The sequence below is a fragment of the Amblyomma mixtum genome, chromosome 9, assembly GCF_055824585.1.
Source record: "Amblyomma mixtum isolate Tamu chromosome 9, ASM5582458v1, whole genome shotgun sequence".
Lineage (NCBI taxonomy): Eukaryota > Metazoa > Arthropoda > Arachnida > Ixodida > Ixodidae > Amblyomma > Amblyomma mixtum.
Genome location: NC_143020.1, coordinates 63,743,714 through 63,764,326, shown reverse-complemented (window position 1 = coordinate 63,764,326; position 20,613 = coordinate 63,743,714). Strand labels below are relative to the sequence as shown.

General features: G+C 42.3%; 1 protein-coding gene across 1 annotated transcript in view; it reads left to right on the top strand.

Moving 5' to 3' along the window:
* The window catches only part of LOC149329363 (uncharacterized), a 40,360-nt gene extending 20,527 nt beyond the window's left edge, over positions 1–19,833 (top strand). The window contains exons 8-13 of the mRNA XM_089559232.1: positions 599–652; positions 1,891–2,698; positions 2,881–2,948; positions 5,275–5,484; positions 17,960–18,040; positions 18,741–19,833. Coding sequence (XP_089415358.1) covers positions 599–652; positions 1,891–2,698; positions 2,881–2,948; positions 5,275–5,484; positions 17,960–18,040; positions 18,741–19,381 — 1,862 coding nt within the window. The 3' untranslated portion in view covers positions 19,382–19,833. The remainder of the gene's footprint in view (positions 1–598; positions 653–1,890; positions 2,699–2,880; positions 2,949–5,274; positions 5,485–17,959; positions 18,041–18,740) is intronic.
* The last annotated feature ends 780 nt before the right edge of the window (positions 19,834–20,613 follow it).

The following is a 20,613-nucleotide window of genomic DNA, read 5'->3' as shown; positions in this document are numbered from 1 at the left end:
AGGTATAAAAGCTGGGTGTGTTGCTGGGCAAGTTGGTTTGACATCCTGAACATGCAGCGCTGACAGACGAGGGACGAAGCAGAGACGACAGTCACAGGGCGCAGTGTCTGAGCGCCCTGTGTGTCTCGTCTCTCCTTCATCCCTCGTCGGTCAGCGCCGCATGTTCAGGAGGTATAAAAGGTTTATTAAAAAATGAGTGCTCTGTCATTGTGTTGTGTCATTAAGAATTGCTGTCTTAGTTCTTGAGCCTGTGTAGGCAGACTTGTGCTGTTCTTCCTTTGAAGCGAGAAATTGTGCAAGTTCATTCTTCAAAGCAATGGCTGTTGACTGGGTTCGAGTAGGTCTATAAATTCATAGACAGTAATCGGTTTTTCGTGAGCGTAGATGTCGTGATCATCTGTGTGCAGATTTATAAGTCAAGAATGTTTGCTTTGGAACTCGCTTCTTTCTAAGTTCGCCCCACTTAGTGTGCATATTCTGGAAAAGCTGTTTTACGAGATTGTATTCCATATTCACCGTCTCATGCACATAACGCCACATGAGCTGGTGCACATGTAATCTTTTGTCTTAGTGGATGTAATGTGGTTTTCGTATGCAGGCTTGCGCTACGGAGACCACAAACCTGGTGTACCTTCTGGACAGAACGCACCAGGTTAGAATCTGCAGTTTTTCTGCATGACCTCTTTCGTGGAGGTTGAATTTCAACAATCAGCATAAAGGATATGGAAGCTTTAGTTTACAGAACTCTGCCGAGTGGCGATAATTGTGTACGATATTCTGGAAAGTTTCCTTTGAAATATCAACTTTTGACCGAACTATCACCCTTTTGAGTTCTGTTCAATGATGTAAAAACCTGTGCAGGGTTTGACGCCTTGGCTCTCCCTTAGACACTGTCTGAGGAGCAAATAAAGCAAAAAATGGTGTTGTCCTTTGTGCTAAGCGTAGCTAATTGCCATTCATATAGTTAAGCACACCTGGGTGGACTTTGGACAGTGTCTGTCATGTGTCGGGACGTTGCCCACACCTTCCCCTGTGGTTTGCGTTCCTGCGATGCATCCTCCCACGGTCGGTCTCAAGGAGGACACCGCAGTGTGACCCTCCCTAGTTAGTTACCTTAACTAGCAAGAGAGGGCGCCTGTGTTGAGCCGACTTGAGTGCCACAGATTGCGTGACTGCTGCGCACAGGCGGGAGAGCACTCTCTCTTGGGCTAGGCAGTTTGTCGCGTACGGTCGCTTCGATGCGGCGCTGCACTCTCCACTAGTGCAGGGAGGCCTTGTGGTGGGAACATTCTCCCGCCAGCTCATCCCGTCTTGTTTCGGAGTTTCCCCCTTGCCCTGGCATGGCCGTTTGCTTGTAACTGTGCTGCTCAGTTGGAAGTCCTTGATTCCTTAGCGTACCTTGCTAGCTGTCGTTATTGCTGTAGCAATAAATGCCTTTTTATTTGAGCCACAGTGTCATACCTTTGTTCCTTCAGAGCAAGGCCCGCTGTGTTCGGCGTGCGCTCAGTAGCATACACAATCACAGGATTGGATCCGGCAGTTTTGAACTGTGTCAGCCGCGATTAAGCAGGGAGAACGTATTTTCACTCCTTATTAAAAGCCCCATACCTGGTGCCAGTAATGCCAGTGCAAGGGCCAATGGCGGTGACTGGCATTGATCATATTTTTTGCCGGCTAAGTGTTGTGTTCACCTGCGTGCAGAATTCACTATAGGGATATCTTGTCTCAGTCCTGAATTCTTAAGGCCAATCTGTTACATAAAACTTTTTATGAACACCTACACCTGTTCATGTGTGTGTCCTCTGCATTCATTTTTTATCCCGAACTCCTTGTGAACTGTGCATGGTAGATTCTTGCATTTTGTTGAATGTACTTTGTTTTGAAATGCAGGTTCAGTCTTCACAGAGATGGGATGTGGTGCACCTCCTGTGCAAGATTCAACCAGTGAAAGGCACCCTGTGAGCCGCTGCATGGAATCTACTCAACCTGGCAGGGGTAACCACAGGGGCAAACCTGCAGAAAAGAAGTTGTATGAATGCACCCACTGCAGCAAGAAATTCAAAACGAAGTCCCATCTGGTGGAGCATCTCCGAGTCCATACCGGCGACCGCCCATACCATTGTAACGACTGTGGAAAAAACTTTGCGCTAAATTCCACCCTAAGGCAACACCAGCGCACTCACACAGACGAGCGACCTTACCGTTGTGATCACTGTGGAAACAGCTTTACACAAAAGGCCCATCTGAAAACACACCAGCGTACCCACACTGGTGAACGTCCTTACCGTTGCGACCACTGTGGTAGCAGCTTTGCACAAAAGTGCACCCTAGAGCAACACCGGCGCATTCACACAGGTGACCGCCCATACCACTGTGACCACTGTGGTAGCAGCTTTTCACAAAGAACAAATCTGGGCGTACACCTGCGCACTCACACGGGTGAACGTCCTTACCGTTGCGACCACTGTGGTAGCAGCTTTGCATCGAAGAGCAACCTGGTGGCACACTTTCGTACCCACACGGGTGAAAAGCCGTTCCAGTGCCAACTGTGCCCCATGACTTTTGCGGTACGTTCAGGCCTTGTGACTCACGTTAGATCCCATACGGGTGAAAAACCCTACCAATGTGACTTGTGCCAAAAGAGATTCAGTGAGAGGAAAAATTTGACCTACCACAAGAAGGCTCTTCACAAAAAATAGCAGTGCTTCATGATGACCTTAGTCAATGTGTTTTGCTAGCTACTGTTTTGTATGCAAGCTTACGAGATACTAGCTGACTACCCTATTGAGGGTGTGGGTAGCTAACCCCATCATTAACTCCATCATGCAGTTTTCATCATTGACTCCTCATCGTTAACTCTCATCTTTAACTCTAATGCAGTTTTCAGAAAACATTTGTTCCCTTAGGCAACAGACAGACAGTCACTCAGTTTTTCCTGAGCACGGAGAGTGAGCCCGCTATGCTCGTAAACCTGCATGAATGGAAATAAAATCATGGTAATGCGTGGATGGCATCACTTTTTGTTGGAGAGACACTTTCAAACGCTTTGTATCGAATTCTTATTGCTGGTGCCAGTTGTCCGCCCGCCTCGGTGAAGAAATTTCGTGGAGTTAAAGTGCTCAAAATGTCCTTTAATAGTTAGCCTGCGGGGGCTAATTTTTGTGACTAACAATATAAACTGACTCATTTATGCGACAATCTCTGTTCGTATGACAACAGAGGAAAACTTGACCTTGTGTAAATTTTTGTGTGTCTATTCTTCAGTGTTTATGGCAGGAATGATTAAGGACGAGTATGCGTCCAGCCTCAAATGGAGGTATGTTGCGTTAGTTTTGTGGCTCTAAGAGTTCTCTGTAGTTTGAAATGGGAACTAGCAAAAGCATTCACTAAGATCTGCTTTATCATTTCTTAGTGCATTGTCTGCGCTGAATATAGATGGCGTTTTTGTGGATCATTTTTTTGGCACCATTTTTAATCTTTTTTGTTGGTCAAAATATGAGGTGTCTGTTACCATTTCACATTCTGCTAGCTTCTTTGTTGTGTTGGTGTTACTTGAAAAAGCCTTCTTTATTTTTAAAAAGTGTTCTTGATAACAAGCTGTAAAGGTCAAAGCTGCAAAGGCTGCTGAAACAAAAAATAGTCTGTTTAGTGCCTACTAAAAACATTGTAATATTGTAGTCCATTGTAAAGTTCATAATTTGCACCAGCCGTGTGAAATTGCTTAGTGCACTTGAGTATTTTATTGCAATTTCCATTACAAAATCTTGGATACATTCTGGCTCTTTGTAAAACTCACTGTAATGTAGCTGACCAAAATGAGAAAAGTGCCCAGCAGTCTGCTGGATTTAGCTATCTGGCAAGCTAACAAAGATGACCGCATAAGTGTGGTAGACCGTTGGGAGTTTTTTGTGTGTTTACTGCTGGTAATTGTGTTGCTGGATTGTGCCATGTGATCTTCGGAACATATCCTGTTGTAAATTAAAAAGAACGAAAACTGCACAGCAGTGCTGTGTTTTCCTAATAGCACTGTGATCATTGCGATGAATAACGATCGCTTGGAATGTGTCTGACGAATTGCTGCAATTCATCCGAGCAAAGATAAGCGGTACATTGTAACAAACTCCTATTTATAACATACGCAGCTGAAGTCGGCATCTACAGAGACTTCTTTATTTATAAGCTGGACAGAAAAACTTCTGCATGCAAGCTGCTGACCTAATCAAGATCATACATCGCTTGCAAGGCAGCAAATTATGGTTTATGTTTTTTGAGATTGAATTGAACACTGGTCCTTGCCTGCAGTTTCTTGAATTAAGAAGAAGCTGGGGTTGGCTGTGAGTACAGTTTTCGCAGATGTGAGCCAAGCATCTGATCCGACAGGCTCCTTCACCTGCCAGACGAAGAATTGCAAACGAAATTCTGGCTCGGTGGCTGGGCGAGTTGCGCGTCGGTTTTGTTGGTTGCTGTAGCATTTTTGTCGTGTTTTAGTTAGACGAGTGATGGCTGCTCTTTTAGCTTTAGGAGGGAAGTGGTCTTAAAAAAAATTTCTGCTAATAAAGTCATATTTATGGAATCTTCATGGAAGATATATTTTTGTGTCCTGATTCAAAATATGTAATTTAATTTTATGTAATACATTCTTATGCACTTTATGTTCATAAACTTTTTTTGCTGAGAGCTTTCAAGAAATTTTTCTCTAGAGAGCTTGCTAAAATGCATGCTGTTGGATTCTCTTATTTATTTATTTCATTTAACAAATACTGCAGGTCCTAAGTGGGCTCTAGCAGGGGGGGCAAAAAGAATACGGCATTGTGAATATGAATTCTTGACACTAAGCTTTACAAAAAGAGTAAAATTATTATTCTTCCTATCATAGGAGTTGAGTTACAAAGTTTTGATTTTGCCACTTTCTTCATAAACGGGAAGAGAAATATGTATTCCTGTTTCTGAAGTGTGAAATTCAAAACCCGGTAATTCAACTTCTATGATAGGCAGGACGATAATTGTACCCTTATTGCATAGCTTGATGTCAAGAGAAACCTATGGCCTGCTCGCATTCTGGCAGTTTCTATAAAACACACGGCAAAATGTTACATAAAATATTGCAATAAGTAATGGGATATTTTATATAACATACTTCAGAAGGACTTGTTGTACATAATATTATATGAACGCTTTGCATCAGCGTGCAAAAGTACATGTTCCCTGAAGATTTTATAATTGTGACTTCATTTATAAAATTTTTTTCTAAGACTGCATTTCTCTTCATTTTAGCAGGAAAATTAAAATGCATCTTCGAGGAGCCACACAACTTGCCCATCTACCGAGCCAAGCCTTCAGTTGCTTCACCGACCGGCAGTGGGGAGCAGCCTATTCTTATGGCTGCTCGGACAGCCTTTATGGAAATTGTATATGCGAGTGGCACCACCCAGCGGGCAAAAACTCCCTTGGATGTCCTGTGGACGTTTTGGATGTCCATGGGACGTCCGAGGGAGCTTCGATGACCATTGGGCAGTTTGTCATCAGTTACAGAAAATCCAGGGTAGTGCCGATGTTTTAAATTGATTATTAAAGAACGCAGACCATAATCCTACCCAGTACGTGCTTCACATTACCACATATTAACACATTTTCAGAAAAAATAAACAGCAAATGAACACAAATTACAAGAATCTTTAGGAAACCAAAAATACGACAAATACGCAGCATCTTATGCTAATGGTTCAAAATCAGCATGGTACGTTGGAAGTGCTGTAGTACAAAACAATTGGGAAAGAACAATACGGCTATCTCAGAGTGCATCCATATTTTCTGCAGTGTGTTACTCTGTGTCTGTGGCTGTAGAAAAAATAGTAAATAACACTGAGAACAGCGTCATTTCCACTGATTCTCCGAGCATACTCGCCTCACTTCACTATGCGAATGGATTCACACCACTAGTCAGAGGCATCATACACAACGTAACAAGAGCCACTATGTATACACTAGAAAATTTTGCTGTGTTCCTAGCGACATCGGAATCAGCTGTAATCAGAAAGTAGATCACTGTCCTGCACAAGCTTGCCACAAAGAAATCTAGAGTGAACATTCCCTACATGTGGTACCCAATAAACTCTATACACGATAAGCTTTGAACCACCATCATTGAAATAATTACGCTATGTAACATTTGTACCGCCCAAACTAGAATATGCATGCACTATTTGAGACTCTAATCAATCTTTCTAATGCACTAGAAGCAATACAAAGCCACGCCACTTGGTTCATCTTCTCTGCTCACTAGCATCATGAAAGTGTCACCAAACTAGAATGCAATGCTCATCTCACAGATTTAACTAACCGAGGTCATATCGCTAGACTATGTCTATATCAAAAATTATATTATCTTCTGCACAAGTCTTACCATGTTATCATCCCTACCTACTGCATCTACACCCACACGAACCTTGAAAATACCGCCTATCCTCGACCTGCCCGCACATCTACACATCTGTCTTCATTTTTTGTGAGCACTGCGAAAGACTGGAATGACTTTCCTGGCCACATCATGCCCCATACTGACCGATTGATCACTATTCAAGGCTTCAATTGAAGCAATGGTATACACTGTAATCCACTCCTCCTTGAAAAGGCCTTTGAGATAGTAAGAATTAAATAAATAAAAATGTCTAAATGAAATATTGAAGTAAATCTTAACGTACACCTAGTAAAACCTATTATAGCAGAATGGAGGTCATGGTCACTCCAAAAATGATTAGTTGAAGTCATTTTTATGGATATACATAGAACAAAATAGGTTTAAAGATCTTTCAAGCAAGTGCTCAAATAAATTAGGACCAACTGTGCTTTGACTGAAAAGTATGTCATTTTGATCAAGCAGAGAGAAAGAGCAAGGTTTACAACTGCAATGAGGGACTTAACTGGGTCATATGATTATTTGGGTGTCATAAAGAAATAAAAGCTGAAATATATAATTTGGTTATTATTAAGTTTTCAGGTTGAAAGCTCTTGAAGTTTAATTGTTATCAAAGTTACTTAATCAATCAGGAAAACTGTGTAAAGCCTATATCGAATCCCATTAAATATCAAGCCTGGAGGAATATACTACCGGATGAACCTGTGCTCACTGTAAAAAGGATGCAGACAACACAGTAAGTGCCAATAGCCCCTATAGAAAAATTTAAATACCCAGATTACAGTATAAATGTATCATAAATCAATAACATCTTCAGAGCAATGGGTCATTTATTTAGCAGAACAAAGTAAAAGGTACTGCACTCATTCTGCGTATACGCTGATGAAAAGGCATGAATGCCTGATTGTGTACCAGCGCGCCTATATAGCTCTTTCCTATAGTAGTCATTATTTAAAGTCATTTTATGTCGCCTTCACATATATTGGACGAACAAACTAGACAGTTTTATTCTGGCAGTCATAAGCATGCGAGTTGTGTGGAGAAGTGCTCACCATAAATCATATCAGACATTCATGCGAAAAGCTGGACAAAGTGAGGAAAAAATATTTTCAGCTGTTTTATTTTGAATATCTTCTGGTCTTTTCAAAAACCCTTGTTTGCTCTTTGGAGAAAGTGTGCTTGCGGAAATGTCTCGTTTTTATATATTTAAAAAAAGCAAGCTTATCAAACTATGAGATTTTATAAGCGTCCCAGAGGTTTCTCAAAAGCAAACAAATTCTATCCTTTGTTGGGCGTATGGTAGTCGTAGTCGCATACGCGCCATAAAACTCAACGCAAAGACAAGCACGTACGCGATATATCTTGTGGAGCGATATATCTGCTTTTGAAATTTGCTCCCAGGAATTTTTTTTTGCAGAATCCGGCAGATAAATATAGAAGTCTCTGTATGTTGCGGAAAAGGGGACGGGGAGCTCCCATACCAAGGTAATACCTCCTCTACACTCCACAACGAATGCGAAGTGGCGGAGTAGAACGTTACCATCTACAGTCGCAATTAATGAAGTGTACCACCAAAGGATCTCGTTGCATAGCGTCACCTTAATGCGTTTGCTGAAAATAAGCCTGGACAGGAGCTATATTTTAAAACTGCGCATGATCAGGTCCTTGTAAAAGGCGTTCACGATAGGCGTGACGTGCATTGTGGGTGGCGGCTTTGAGCTAGACGCGTTCTCGCTGGAGTGTAGTTTAGTACAGTGGAGAAGTATCTCCGCATTAAGTTTCTATTCGCGCCGTTCGCAGTGGCGCTCAGTAAACCGTCGCACGTACAAGTGAAGCCGCGGATATAAAATTCGGATACAAAATTCAAGCATTGCGCTCCATCGGGTGCGATATCGAAACCAACAGTGTCGAAATTCGGTTTTGCTTTCGATCGCGTTGGAAGGGCACAACTGACAGCCGATTTTCAATCAGCTATACTTTGTGTACAAATCAAACTTTGCTTCGTCGTTAATACTTAATTGGGGTTGTCCACACGGTCCTGACAATGTTTTTTTTTTTATACATATATTCAAACATGCCCACGCCAATCATGAGAGAAGATGTATGCTGGAGCAAGCTGCATCGCGGGTGGCATCAATAATCGCATACTTTTCGTGTGTTGCCGGTTGTGACAGTTCCTCAGGTTCCTTTAGCTGTTGCTTTACGTAATTTGTGTGTTGTCGGTCTGTAAGGAGAATAAGACGGAAGGAGTGCGCTGACGTATCCTGGCGGGCTGCTGCTGTTTCTGTGCTTCTGGTGGTGGTTCCGGCTTGTTCATCATTGGTGAGGCCGTTCTGCGCTGGGGGGGTTTTGGCCAAGGCTTCGGTTAAGACGCAGTTAATGTGAACCTGAGGACGCGTTGCGCTGAGAGATGTCTTTGACCTCCCCAGGTGGAGGGTTGGCCGCTTGGTTTGCTAGCTTGACAGCCCAAAGCCTTCCGCTCTCTGTCATTTTCTGAGGCGTTTGCTCAGTTGTTTCAATCGGTGTCACCATCAACATCCGTTCTGGCAGCAACGCCCTCATCTGTGCCAGCTTGTGCAGCTAGCGCTAGCCGCTCGACATCACGTGCTGATGCTTCCCAGGTCTCACCTAACATCTCTGTTCTTAGCAGGGCATGTAGCCCCGACATCTGCACAACACATGTCGAAATGTCGTGTCCTACGCAGAAGCGTCGTGCTTCCTCGTCACGATCTAAATCTGGTTCTCCCCATATGAAAGCTAAAAAACGACCACCTAAAGTTCCTCTGCCTCAATGAGGCGGCTTCTGCCTCTTCAATTGGTCAATAATCATGACAGGTAACAGTGTTACAATGGAATTGCCACTCCATACTCTCTTCTCTTAAAGATCTAGAACTACTTATTCAGAAACATGAGCTATCGTACTTTAACTAGAAAGGTGGTTATCACCTTGTAGATCATTTTCAATGAGAGACTTTCGAGGTTTCAGATCAGATCGAAATGCTGGTAGGGGAGGTGGATTGGCAACCATGCTATCTAAACATATATGTCATCGGGCATGTATCTGAGAAAATTCTTCTCCCTGACTGTGAGCTTTTAGCGATCAGAATTTCATTTCCGCAGTGTGCCGATATTACTGTTGCTAATGTCTATTTTCCTTCAGGTCTACACAGTACAGACTGTTTAGACAGCTTGGTGGCTGGCTAAAGCAGTGTAGTCATTGCAGATTTTAATTGCCACCATAGTGATTGGGGAAGTCTCACTGATTCCTGCGGCCAGCTTCTCTGGTCGTAGTTGTCTACAAATGCTATACACTGCTGCAATTCAAGACGAATAACTTTTATGCAAGGTGCTGCTCGCTCAGCCATTGACTTTACATTATCAGCAGGTAGGCTATAACTGATTGTTTGACAGAAGATTCAGGTACATCTAGTGACCACTTTCTTATATCTTTCACTATGTGGCTATCTCTGCTCAAAAATAGTTATGTAACCCATAAATATGTCAACCACAATATTTATAGAAGTTAGATGTCTGCCTCACTTGCTTCTATAGTCAGTGCTAGCCGGGATGACAGGGCTCAGCAGACGGTTTCATTTTTGGGAAGTGCAGTAGACCACTGAATATTCACTGTGTACGCAGCAGCCTCTAATACACAGCCGCCTCCCTGGTGGACTGAAGCGTGTGAGATGGCCTATCATCGCTGAAAAGCAGCCTGGAAGAGAGGCTATCCTGCAACCAGAGTCCAGCTGATTGGTTAAATTTCAAATTTTTTCTGCATCTTTGAGGAGGAGTGTAGCCAAAATTTAAACACATATCTTCAAAATCCTTGTAATCGGAAGGCCATGTATAGATTCATGGAACGTAACAAGAGTTCTCCAGTCCCTCACCTCACTTCTTCAACAGTGTTATCACCTAAAAAGGCTCAGGAAACCATTTAGAGTATTGCTCGGGCACTGGCGTTACATTTCCAGATGCAGAGAAACGTCCCTTTGTGCACAATCTCACCCTCTTCGGATTATACCGAGGTTGACGCATCAGAGCTCCTCTCAGTCCTGGCAATGTTGCATCCTGCAGCTTCAGGACAAGAAGATAGTGTCACTGTTGGTGTGATTAAAATTTTAGCCCAGGATTTTACAAGCAGATATTGTCAGGGCTTGATTGAAAAATGCATGGTTGCCAAGCATTTGGAAGATACCGAAAAATATTTTATTGATGAAATATGCAGGGAAAGCATACGTCTTAGGTAATATTTTCCAATTGCGCTAACCTCAAATTTAGTCAAATTAATAGAAAGAATAGTGCATAGTTGTCTCACAAAACATGTTCAAGATGTTGATGGCCTTTTCTCAACACAGATTGGCTTTTTTTGCGGATGCTTTATATGGTCTGCGCATGTGGATCTAGAGAGTAGAATCCAGCTCTCGATACGTAGAAGGGATGTTTCAGCTTTGGCGACTTTTGATGTAGCAAAGGCCTATGATAGTGTAGAACATACTATTTTACTTAGCAGACTCTTGCACTTACATCCTCCAACCTACATTTAGGCGTGGATATCTGAATTTCTGAAGGACAGATACCTTTACTGCACAGAGGGAACCCTATGTTCTAATACTTATTGTCAGTCAAGAGGAGTGCTGCAAGGTCCGGTGCTGTCACTGCTGCTTTTTTAATATTTTGGTCAGTGACTTCTCCATTCGTTCTGATATAACAGTTTTTTTTTGCTTCGGCCAGGGATATTCATTTCCTTTACCAGATTCTCCAGGGATATTTCGATGCTCTTGAAGTTTGGCCGCACCGTATTATTTTATCCCTGAATGTTAACAAATGTGGCATACTGGTATTTCCTCCAGACATGCCTTTGCACATTTGATTAGTTCATCGCTCTAACCAGATTCCACAAGTGGAATCCACTAACTTTTTCCCTACCGCGTCCATTGAGCATCGTTAGCCCACTAACGATGGTTTCATACTCCGATTTTAGAACCTTCTGCATTGATATTGACCACGCTGGAGATATAGCTTATACGCAATGAACCAAAGTTTTGTTTCCGTTGTAGTTTTCTTTTGTCTCGTGAGGGGGCACTTTCTAACGCGCTGCGAAGAAATGAAGACGCGGACCTGTGCTCATTGCCTTCCATGTTTCCCGCAGATGACGCCTTCGCCGCTAAACTTCGGAGCCTTCCGCGTTGCTTACAGGCACGATGCACATCTGACTTGTAGCTGGAGAACTGAAGTTTTGTTTCCGATGTAGTTTTTTTTTTTTTGCCCCTACAAAACGCCATTTTTTGAACGGCTCCGAAGATGCGATACCATCAAAGTCGCAGCCTCGACATGCGCGCCACGCGCTCTATAACTTTGCAAATCTCAGGACTCTATTTGGTCTGCGAGTGATTCAATCGAAAGACCCATGCAACGACGAGCCTGAAAATGTTGCAAGGCGCTGAAGATCATTCAGTTTTCACATCGGTGATGATGGAAACCAGCCTGCAACACAGGCGGCCACGCTCTGACGCACAACTATAGGGTTTCCAGTTATTGTTTTGTAGCATGAATACTATTCAAGATAGAAATTATTTTTTTTTGCAGATAGTGACCAATAGAGCAACAAACATTTTGCATATTTCAGAAAATTTTTTGCGCTTTTTTCCTTTTAAATACAAGCTTGTCTTTGTAAGTTTTGTTCAATTCTTTCCTAAAATCTCGTTTTTAGCAAATAAAATTTTTTGTTGCAACACGCAATTTGTTGTTGAAACTTGTATGAATAGAAAGCACCTTAATTCAGCTCTCTTTTTGGGTATTGCAATAAATATTGAATGCAGTAGTTTTTACAGAAAAAGAATTACTGAAACCTTCAGAAAATGGCCATTTTCCCCATATTACGGAAAGAGTTCAATATCTAGGTGTTATCACCTAGCATTAGATTGGAGCCTTCATATAAAGAACAACGTATTCAAAGGAGAACGCACTCTAGGCCGGCTGACACGAATCGCCAATTAAAAGTTTGGGATGTGCCGTGACACATTATTGTTACTATACAAAGCCTATGTAAGACCTGTACTTGAACTTGGTTGGATTGTGTTTTCTAGCAGCGCAGAGTACAAGATGCAACCCTTAATATTACTAGAAAGACGTGCTCTGCGTCTCTGCCTTGGTCTCCGATTTTCAGTTTCAAAAGCCCTACTTTATCTCGAAGCCAGCATCCCTGATCTAATTTCCCGCTTTAAAATACTCACGGTGCGAACTTTCCTCAGGTCGTTGGACCCGATGACTGATGTCAGTGCTCAGATTTTTGTGTCTCAGCCGGCGTTATTCTTTTGTCATCATTGGCCACATTATCAAATGACACAAATTACCTTAACGCAGAACCTTTTAACACTGATTGGTGTTGACCTCAGTTTTTTGCAGTGGGTTGACGACACTCCGGCAGCAGTGGAACTCGATTTTGATCACATCTTCTCATCTGATGCGAAATACATGTCCACAAACATTTTGAACAGTATTCTTTCTCATCACATAGCGGAATACCCCCATCTTATGGTGCTTTCTACCGATGCCTCTGTCAGCTGCCAAAAAACTGCAGTTGGCATCTTTTCGCATGATTTGGCATGGAGCTATTCTTTCCACCTGCGAGATTATATTCCTATATTCTTTGCAGAATTCTTGGCTCTCAGAATGGCCCTGCACAAAATTCTATGTCATGTATCCCATGTTATCATCCTGGCTGATTGTTTGTCAGCTTTAGTGTCCCTTGAAAGTTCACAAAAAGATTTTTTGAGCCGTTTCCTGCGATTTCTAGTCCCGTCCACTTTAAAGGAGGACCGTTTTGTCTGGGTTAATGGCGATGCAGGCATTCATTCAAACGAGGCGGCTGATTACTTAGCAAGGTCAGCTCTTGACGGGTCAGTGACATATCCCATCCTGAATTTCAGTCTGCTGGCAACTTCCAGGTTTCAGCGGTTCCAACACATATCAGTCAGGCTACGCGATTCCTTACTAAATAACACTGATTATCAGCACTTAGCATATAATTGCAACGTCCATTCATGTAAAAGCAGGCTGTGTGATTTATCAATGTGTGGCTGTGGGTCATAATTCCAAGTTTAAATTTATATCTATGCACATGAGGGTGGTCACCGACAAACCTATGCGACTCATGCGGGGACGTTGAATCTGTAGACCATTTCCTTTTCTACTGTCCAAATGGGCACAAACAGCTTCTAGTTACGGCATATCAATAGGCTTTTTTTTTGTGTGCATTGAAGTAATCGCCATGACATGGAAGTATAAAATCCCTTTTCCGCGTCCTATTACAGCTGCTTCACAGGAATGACAAATGCCTGATGCCCTTCATTTCCTCTAAATGGTCTATTTTAAAAAGCAGGACTACATCCCATAGCCATATTGAACAATGCCCGTGTCTTTTTTTTTGTATGCGTGCTCTTGTTTTGCAGCCATTGGAGGAGCACCAGTAGCCAGAGGAAGAGCATTCCAGAGGAACTGCTGCCAACTTATGCAGACTCATAGCGCGATGCTCCTGTCCTGTAAAACAATGTATTGAGCGACGTATCTTTGTACCACACACCAATAGCTCTCCCCTAGATAAATAGATAACTACTGGCATCCCCTTTGTATCAGGCCTGTAGAGAGTGCCACCTCGCCTAGTAAGTTTAAGTGGTGAATTGTTTATTCTACTGGCTGTTCCTTTTTTTTAAGCTTTGATTAATCCTAGCCTGTCTATTAATTTGTTTCTATTCAAGGCTATTATTTTATTCTCTGCTGTATTTCTGAGATTTCTGTGCTGTGTCGTGCAATTTTTTCATTCTGATGTTTCTTGGAGTCTGATGGCACATTAGCCATTGTGTTGTTTTGTGAGACTTACTTGCAAGTTACACATTGTCTCCTCTAGGGTCACAAATTGTCCTGCCTTTCTTAGTTGTGGTAATGCCTCTTCTTCTAGCCATCATTTTATTTATTTGATATCTGCTTTTTTTCTGTTTTTTTATGTAACATTTTTTATAGGAATTTTCAGATGAAAAGATTGCATAAAAATAAGGCAGGAGTCGTTTCTGCGTTGCAATTGGCTATTCACCTTAAAATTGCAACTCAAGCATTATTTTTATGGTTTTTCTCTTTCTGGTATGGTCATACTTTTCAGCCACGCATGTGTGTGGCTACAGAGGTCCAAATTAAGGCTCACGAATGCATCTTCTTGGTCTGATGCTCTTTGGATTAGATTTGAACCCTGATGTTTTCAATTACATTTTTCAAGTTGCACGGGCCGCATTTTTAACCGTAATGCAGATAATTGCTGTTTTGCCTTGATGTCAAAATTAGATAGCTTATGTACATGTCCTGAATGTTATACAAATCGTTGTGCTAATGGAAACTCTCAACAGCATGGAGTGACTCGTTCAAAGCTATTGGCTCATTACTGCACCCACGTAAAACTAGCAATGGGGATGATGGGACGAAATACCGTCTTCGTTGATTCCGCGAAATCCTCTTCTTCGGTCACCCACAGACTTCTCCAAACTGCCTGGCCCTCAAGCGTTCTTAATAGTGGCACTGAATCATTCCTCTTCTCTGCTGTTATTAAACAAGGTGGCATAGAAATCTAAGCTTGCAGCGTTGTTGCAGAAACACAGATCATAATAATATGAGCCTGACCCAGACTCGCCCATGACTCGGATCATAATCTGAATGTGGGTCTGGATCCGACTCGCTCACCACTCGGGGAATCTTCTGAATATGAGCCCGAGTGAGTCTCCTCATAAGTCAGTCCACTGATCTAGGACTGCATTAAATGTATTCAGTACACAAAACATGTAAACAATGCTGTTGTGGCCTTGGAGACTTCTCCTTAATCTACTGCGCGTTGTTTCAAACTGCAGGCATGAATGGTAGTATTAGTAGGACAGAGAGTAAATGCTTGAGGAAGAACCTTTGAATGCAGCCTACTACCATGAACATAGGCAGAACTTTGCCTTCACTTATGTGCATGTGCAACGTTAGATGCACGAGAATCCATCGTTCTGTGCTAAGAGAACTATCCAGACCAGCCGTGCTAAAAATAGTACAAGTGAGATTGCATTTTAGCTGGTAGAGGACATCAGTTTCAAAAATTTGTACTCGAAGTTTACAGTAGATTGCCATTGCACTTATTTTTCCCTATCCATATCCTTTCTCATTTTTTGCTTCCAGAAGGAAAACGGCCGAATGTGTAGTCAGGCGCGGATATTGTGCATTCTTAGTTCTTTGCCATTTGCACAAATGTAAACTGGCTCCGGTGCTTGCGGCATTTGTGTTTGTTTTGTAGTGACGCTCATTTTTTTTCCGTTACTTTGCAGGCCATTGTCGATAAGCCAATGTGTACAAGGTTCCAGAGGAAGAAACCTTCAGTACCACGCTTGCCAGCCTTCCTCAACTCCATTGCTTGATGCTCATAACTTAGAAAATTGCGTATGCAATGAACTCAGCGAATTGTGTCTCTGTTCAAAGTGAGATAGAAGTGTTTTTAATTATTTTGCTTGAATTCTAGGGATTTTGAATAATGAAAATGTGTGCCGCTCTCAAAACAAATTTTTTTTAGTGAACTCGTTTTGTAAACAGTAAAATCCTTTCAGTGGTAATGACATCAGGCTTGGAATGGAGACGGAACTAAGGAGTAGCAAGATTAAAAATAGGCACCAAGTTCTTTCTTGTTCTTAGCTCAAGGGTGGTGTAGCAGGACTCACTGGCGTGCAATGGTTGAACAGTATAAATTAAGCTCTCAATGGGATTCCCATTTCAGTTGTCGTACTAAAACAACACCTGATCATGTAGAGCAATGAGGTGAAGCCTGCAACGTGTGTACCCTTGTGGTGGGCAATTAGTAGCACTCATAGAATCACATTATTTGGTCACTCAGAGGCCGAATGGCCTTGGGACATTCTAGAAGACAGTGGGTCAGATTGGCATATTTTTTAGGGCAGTTATAACATTCCGGAGATATTGCATATTTTTGTAAGGAAGTCTGTGCTGGTGACGATAGGACATTGCATGTCCCTTCGTCACGTAAATTCACGGCATGAATAATTGGAAGAAGAAAAAAGCATCTGGTGCTCACCTTTAATAAAGGAAGCCCGTGGTTCCAAAGTATTATGCTCAATCAAAAACACAAATGGTAGAAAATGATTCCTTTATTTTTGGTAAAAAATGGGGTGAATCAGACTTTATCCTGTTATTCAGGATTGAAAGCAAGATCACCTCTGGGGTGGTGGTCATTGCAAAAAAACTTCGTGACATCGCATGAAAGCACGAAGTTATGCTGGTACTTGTGTAATTGTTCTCTTATGTGCACGAATTGATTTTTTTTAAAATTTATGCAATATTCTTACATTTTTCAATAGAAGCAGAAACAAAGGGTGAAAACTGTGTGCATTGAAATTATTGGGCTCTTGGGCACCTGTGTTTGACACATCAATCTTTATCCTGAGTCGTGTGCTGTATGACCTTGAATCTGCGAATGCTTGCTCACGTAATTCGATGTAACTTCACCACCTTGCACTCCTGCTTTGTCACCTGGCTGGGGCTTTGTGATGACTGTATCTCTGCAAAACCTGTGCTGTATCGTGTGGTGAATTTTATATTATACTGTATCTGCCGCTGCTTAGTGGTTGATGGGCATCCTTTTGGCTTTGTGAAGAGCGCACTATGATTAGTGTACTCTTAGCATTAGTGACTTTCTAAACTACGTTCATTGCTGTGCTCATTTAGCCCGCATTCTGAGGTATTCCATTTCATTGTGAGGTCTTTCTACGAGCATGTTACATTTAGTTCCGTGGAGCATACTGTGGCAATGTTTGTTTTAGTCTTCTAACAATACTGAATGTATATCTGCACATCTGGAATACCGTATGCATGGATTTCATTTCAGGCACGTCATTTAATTTCATTGACATGGAAATTGTTTTATTTTAATGCAGAGCCATTAAAAAAAATTGGCCTATGTTTTTGTTAAGCTGTGTACTGTAGTGATGCTATACACTGTTGCACAAGTGTTGCACTATTGCACAGTGTTTGTTTTTTGTTTTTGTCCGACTGGTTCCTTTGCATCATAAAATGTCCGTAAAATGAGTATAGCGATGCTGTGATTTCTGCTCAAAATATTGCAGTAACTGATCACAAGTCGCACTTTACTCGCTGTTTCTCACTACGTTCACTCTGTCTGCAACGGTGGCCTAGTCATTGGAGCGTGCATCTCGCATGTAGGATGTGCAGGGTTGGATTCCCTGTGCCACTGGGTACCCACCTGTGGTACAATGCGCATGCTTTTTCCCTGGCTTTTGCTGAATGCAGTGCCTGGAAATGGGTATTAGACTCACACCCCTGTGTAGACGAAAGTGCCTTGTCTGGAATGTTTGCTTTCAAGCTGACTTGTTTTCAGGCTCACCCTACTCAATTTACTTCAGCTGGAAAAGCTGTTTTACAAGAGTGTATTCCATATTCACTGTGTCGTACTCATAACACGACATGAGCTGTTGCACATGTAATCTTGTATCATAGTGGATGTAATCTGGTTTTCACATGCAGGCTTGCGCTTCGGGGACCACAATTATGCTGTACCTTCTGGACATAACTCACCAGGTTAGAATCTGCAGTTTTTCTCCATATATGCTTTCCTGAAGGTTGTCTTTCAAAGAGCAGGTTGTAGGATACGGAAGCTTTAGTTTACTGAACTGTGCTGAATGATGGTGATATGGGCGTTTGATATTCTGCAAAGTTGTTCTGTGATAAGTGAACTATACTCACCGAACTGTCTCCGCTGTGAGTTCTGTTCATTGATGCAAGAAATCGTACAGGAGACCAAGGGCTCGTCTGGCTTTTAGCCTTTAGCCTTTTCCTCCTTTAGACCCTAAGGAGGAAATAAAGGAAAGAATGTGGCATTTTGCATTGAATAAGCATAGCTGACTGCCACTTGTTTAGCCATTAAGCCCACCTGTGTGGACTTTGGACAGTGCCCCTCATGATGCCAGTAATGTATGCACTATGGTCAAAGGCAGCAACTTTGGATGGATTGCAAAGGCTGCCCAATTTTTTTGGCAGTGATAACATCTAAAGTAGCCTAAATGTTTTTTTTTTGCCTGCATGCAGAATTGACTGCAGAGACGTCTTGTTTGAGGCCTGATTTCTCCTTAAGGCTGATCTGTTGAATGAAATTTTTTATAGATATCCACAGCTTTTGATGACTGTGTCCTCCGCATTCAACTTTTATCCCTTCTTCCAAGTGAACTGTGCATTGTTGGTTCTCGCAGTTTATTTAACTTACTCTGCCTGTGCAACACAGGTTCAGTCGTGACACAGAGCGACCATGGCGCACGTGCTTTGGAAGATTCAACCAGTGAAAGGCACCCTGTGGGCCACTGCATGGAATCTACTCCTTCTGGCATGGGTAACCACCGGAGTAAAGCTGCAAGAAATAAGCTGCACAAATGCACCCACTGCAGCAAGGGATTCGAAAGTAGATGCCATCTAGTGCAGCATTTCCGAGTCCATACAGGCAACCGCCCATACCATTGTAACGACTGTGGAGATAGCTTTGCAAGAAAGTTCACCCTAGAGCAACACCAGCGCATTCACACAGGCGAGCGTCCTTACCGTTGTGAATGTTGCGGTAGCAGCTTTTCACAAAGAGCAAATCTGCGGGCACACCAGCGCACTCATACAGGCGAACGCCCTTACCGCTGCGACCACTGTGGCAGCAGCTTTAAATTGAAAAGCAGCCTTGTGCCACACATTCGTACCCACACGGGTGAAAAGCCGTTTCAGTGCCAGCTGTGCCCCATGGCTTTTGCGGTACGTTCAAATCTTGTGACTCACGTTAGATGCCATAAGGGTGAAAAGCCCTTCCAATGTGCGGTATGCCAAAAGACATTCAGTAAGAAGCAAAATTTGAACCGCCACAAGGAGGCAATTCATCAAACATAGCAGTGGTCCGTGAGGCCCTTAGTCGATATGTTTTGCTATCTATCTTTTTGTATGCAAGCTAGCAAGATTCTAGCTGACTACCCTATGTAAGTTGTGGGTAGCTAATCTGCATCATTAATTACATTTTAAGCTTTGTTCATTTTGAGAAACTTGTTAGAAAATGACATTTTTTGTGTCATTAGACAAACACACCCGCTCTGAGTCATTCCTGAAGACGGATAGGAAGCCTGCTGTGGTTATAAACTCGTGTGAGTGGAAGTAAAATCACGACCACACATGAATGCCATCACTTCTTTTTGGACCGAGACTGTCAAAAACCTTGTACCCAGTATTATTCTCTGGCGCTAGTTGTCACCTTGCCTCAATAAAGAAATTCGGGGAGTGAAAGGTTGCACAACAATTCACTTTATTCGTGCAGCCTGAGTGGGACAATTTTTGTGACACTAATTAGAAATGCACTTATTAAATCACTGAACCTATAAATGTTTGTATGACAATAAAGGAAAACTTGTTCTTGTGTAAATCTTTGTGTTTATTCCAGCACTGTTAGTGGCAGGAATGAGTGAGGACAAGTTGGTATCCAGCATCAAAATGACATGTCTTGAGTTAGTTTGAAGAGTTCTCTGTTGTTTGGAGCGAGAACTAACAAATGAGTTCACTAACATCTGCTTTAGCATTTCTTAGTGCACTGTCTGTGCTGAATATAAATGACATAATATTTGTGGAGCATTGTTTCCACACCATATTTAATCTATTTTGCCTGTTAGAATAGCAACTGGTTGTGACCAATTCACCTTCTGCTAGCTTCCATGTTGTGTTGGTGTTATTTGAAAAATCCTTCTTGATTTACATAAGGTGTCCATGATAACACGCTACAAGGGTCGTGGCTGGTAAATGCTATGATTAGTGCCAACGATAAACATTGTATTGTAAAGCTCTTAATCTGGGTCCATTGTGTGAAATTGATTAGTGCACATCAGTATCAGTCAAGAAATCAGTCAAATAATAAATGTCAGGAAAACAGTACAAAGTCATTGTCTTAGCATTATTTATCATGTGGGCTGGTCACATTTTGACGCTGGGAGGCTTGGACCTCCTGCGCATTTCTGTTGCTGTACCTTCCCACATGTGACGAGAATAAGATGGCCGACCACCCCTTTCGAACAGTCGCAGCATGAAAGCCTGCAGTTTATTTTAATCCATAATGTGATATACGCTTAACGCCCACAGCC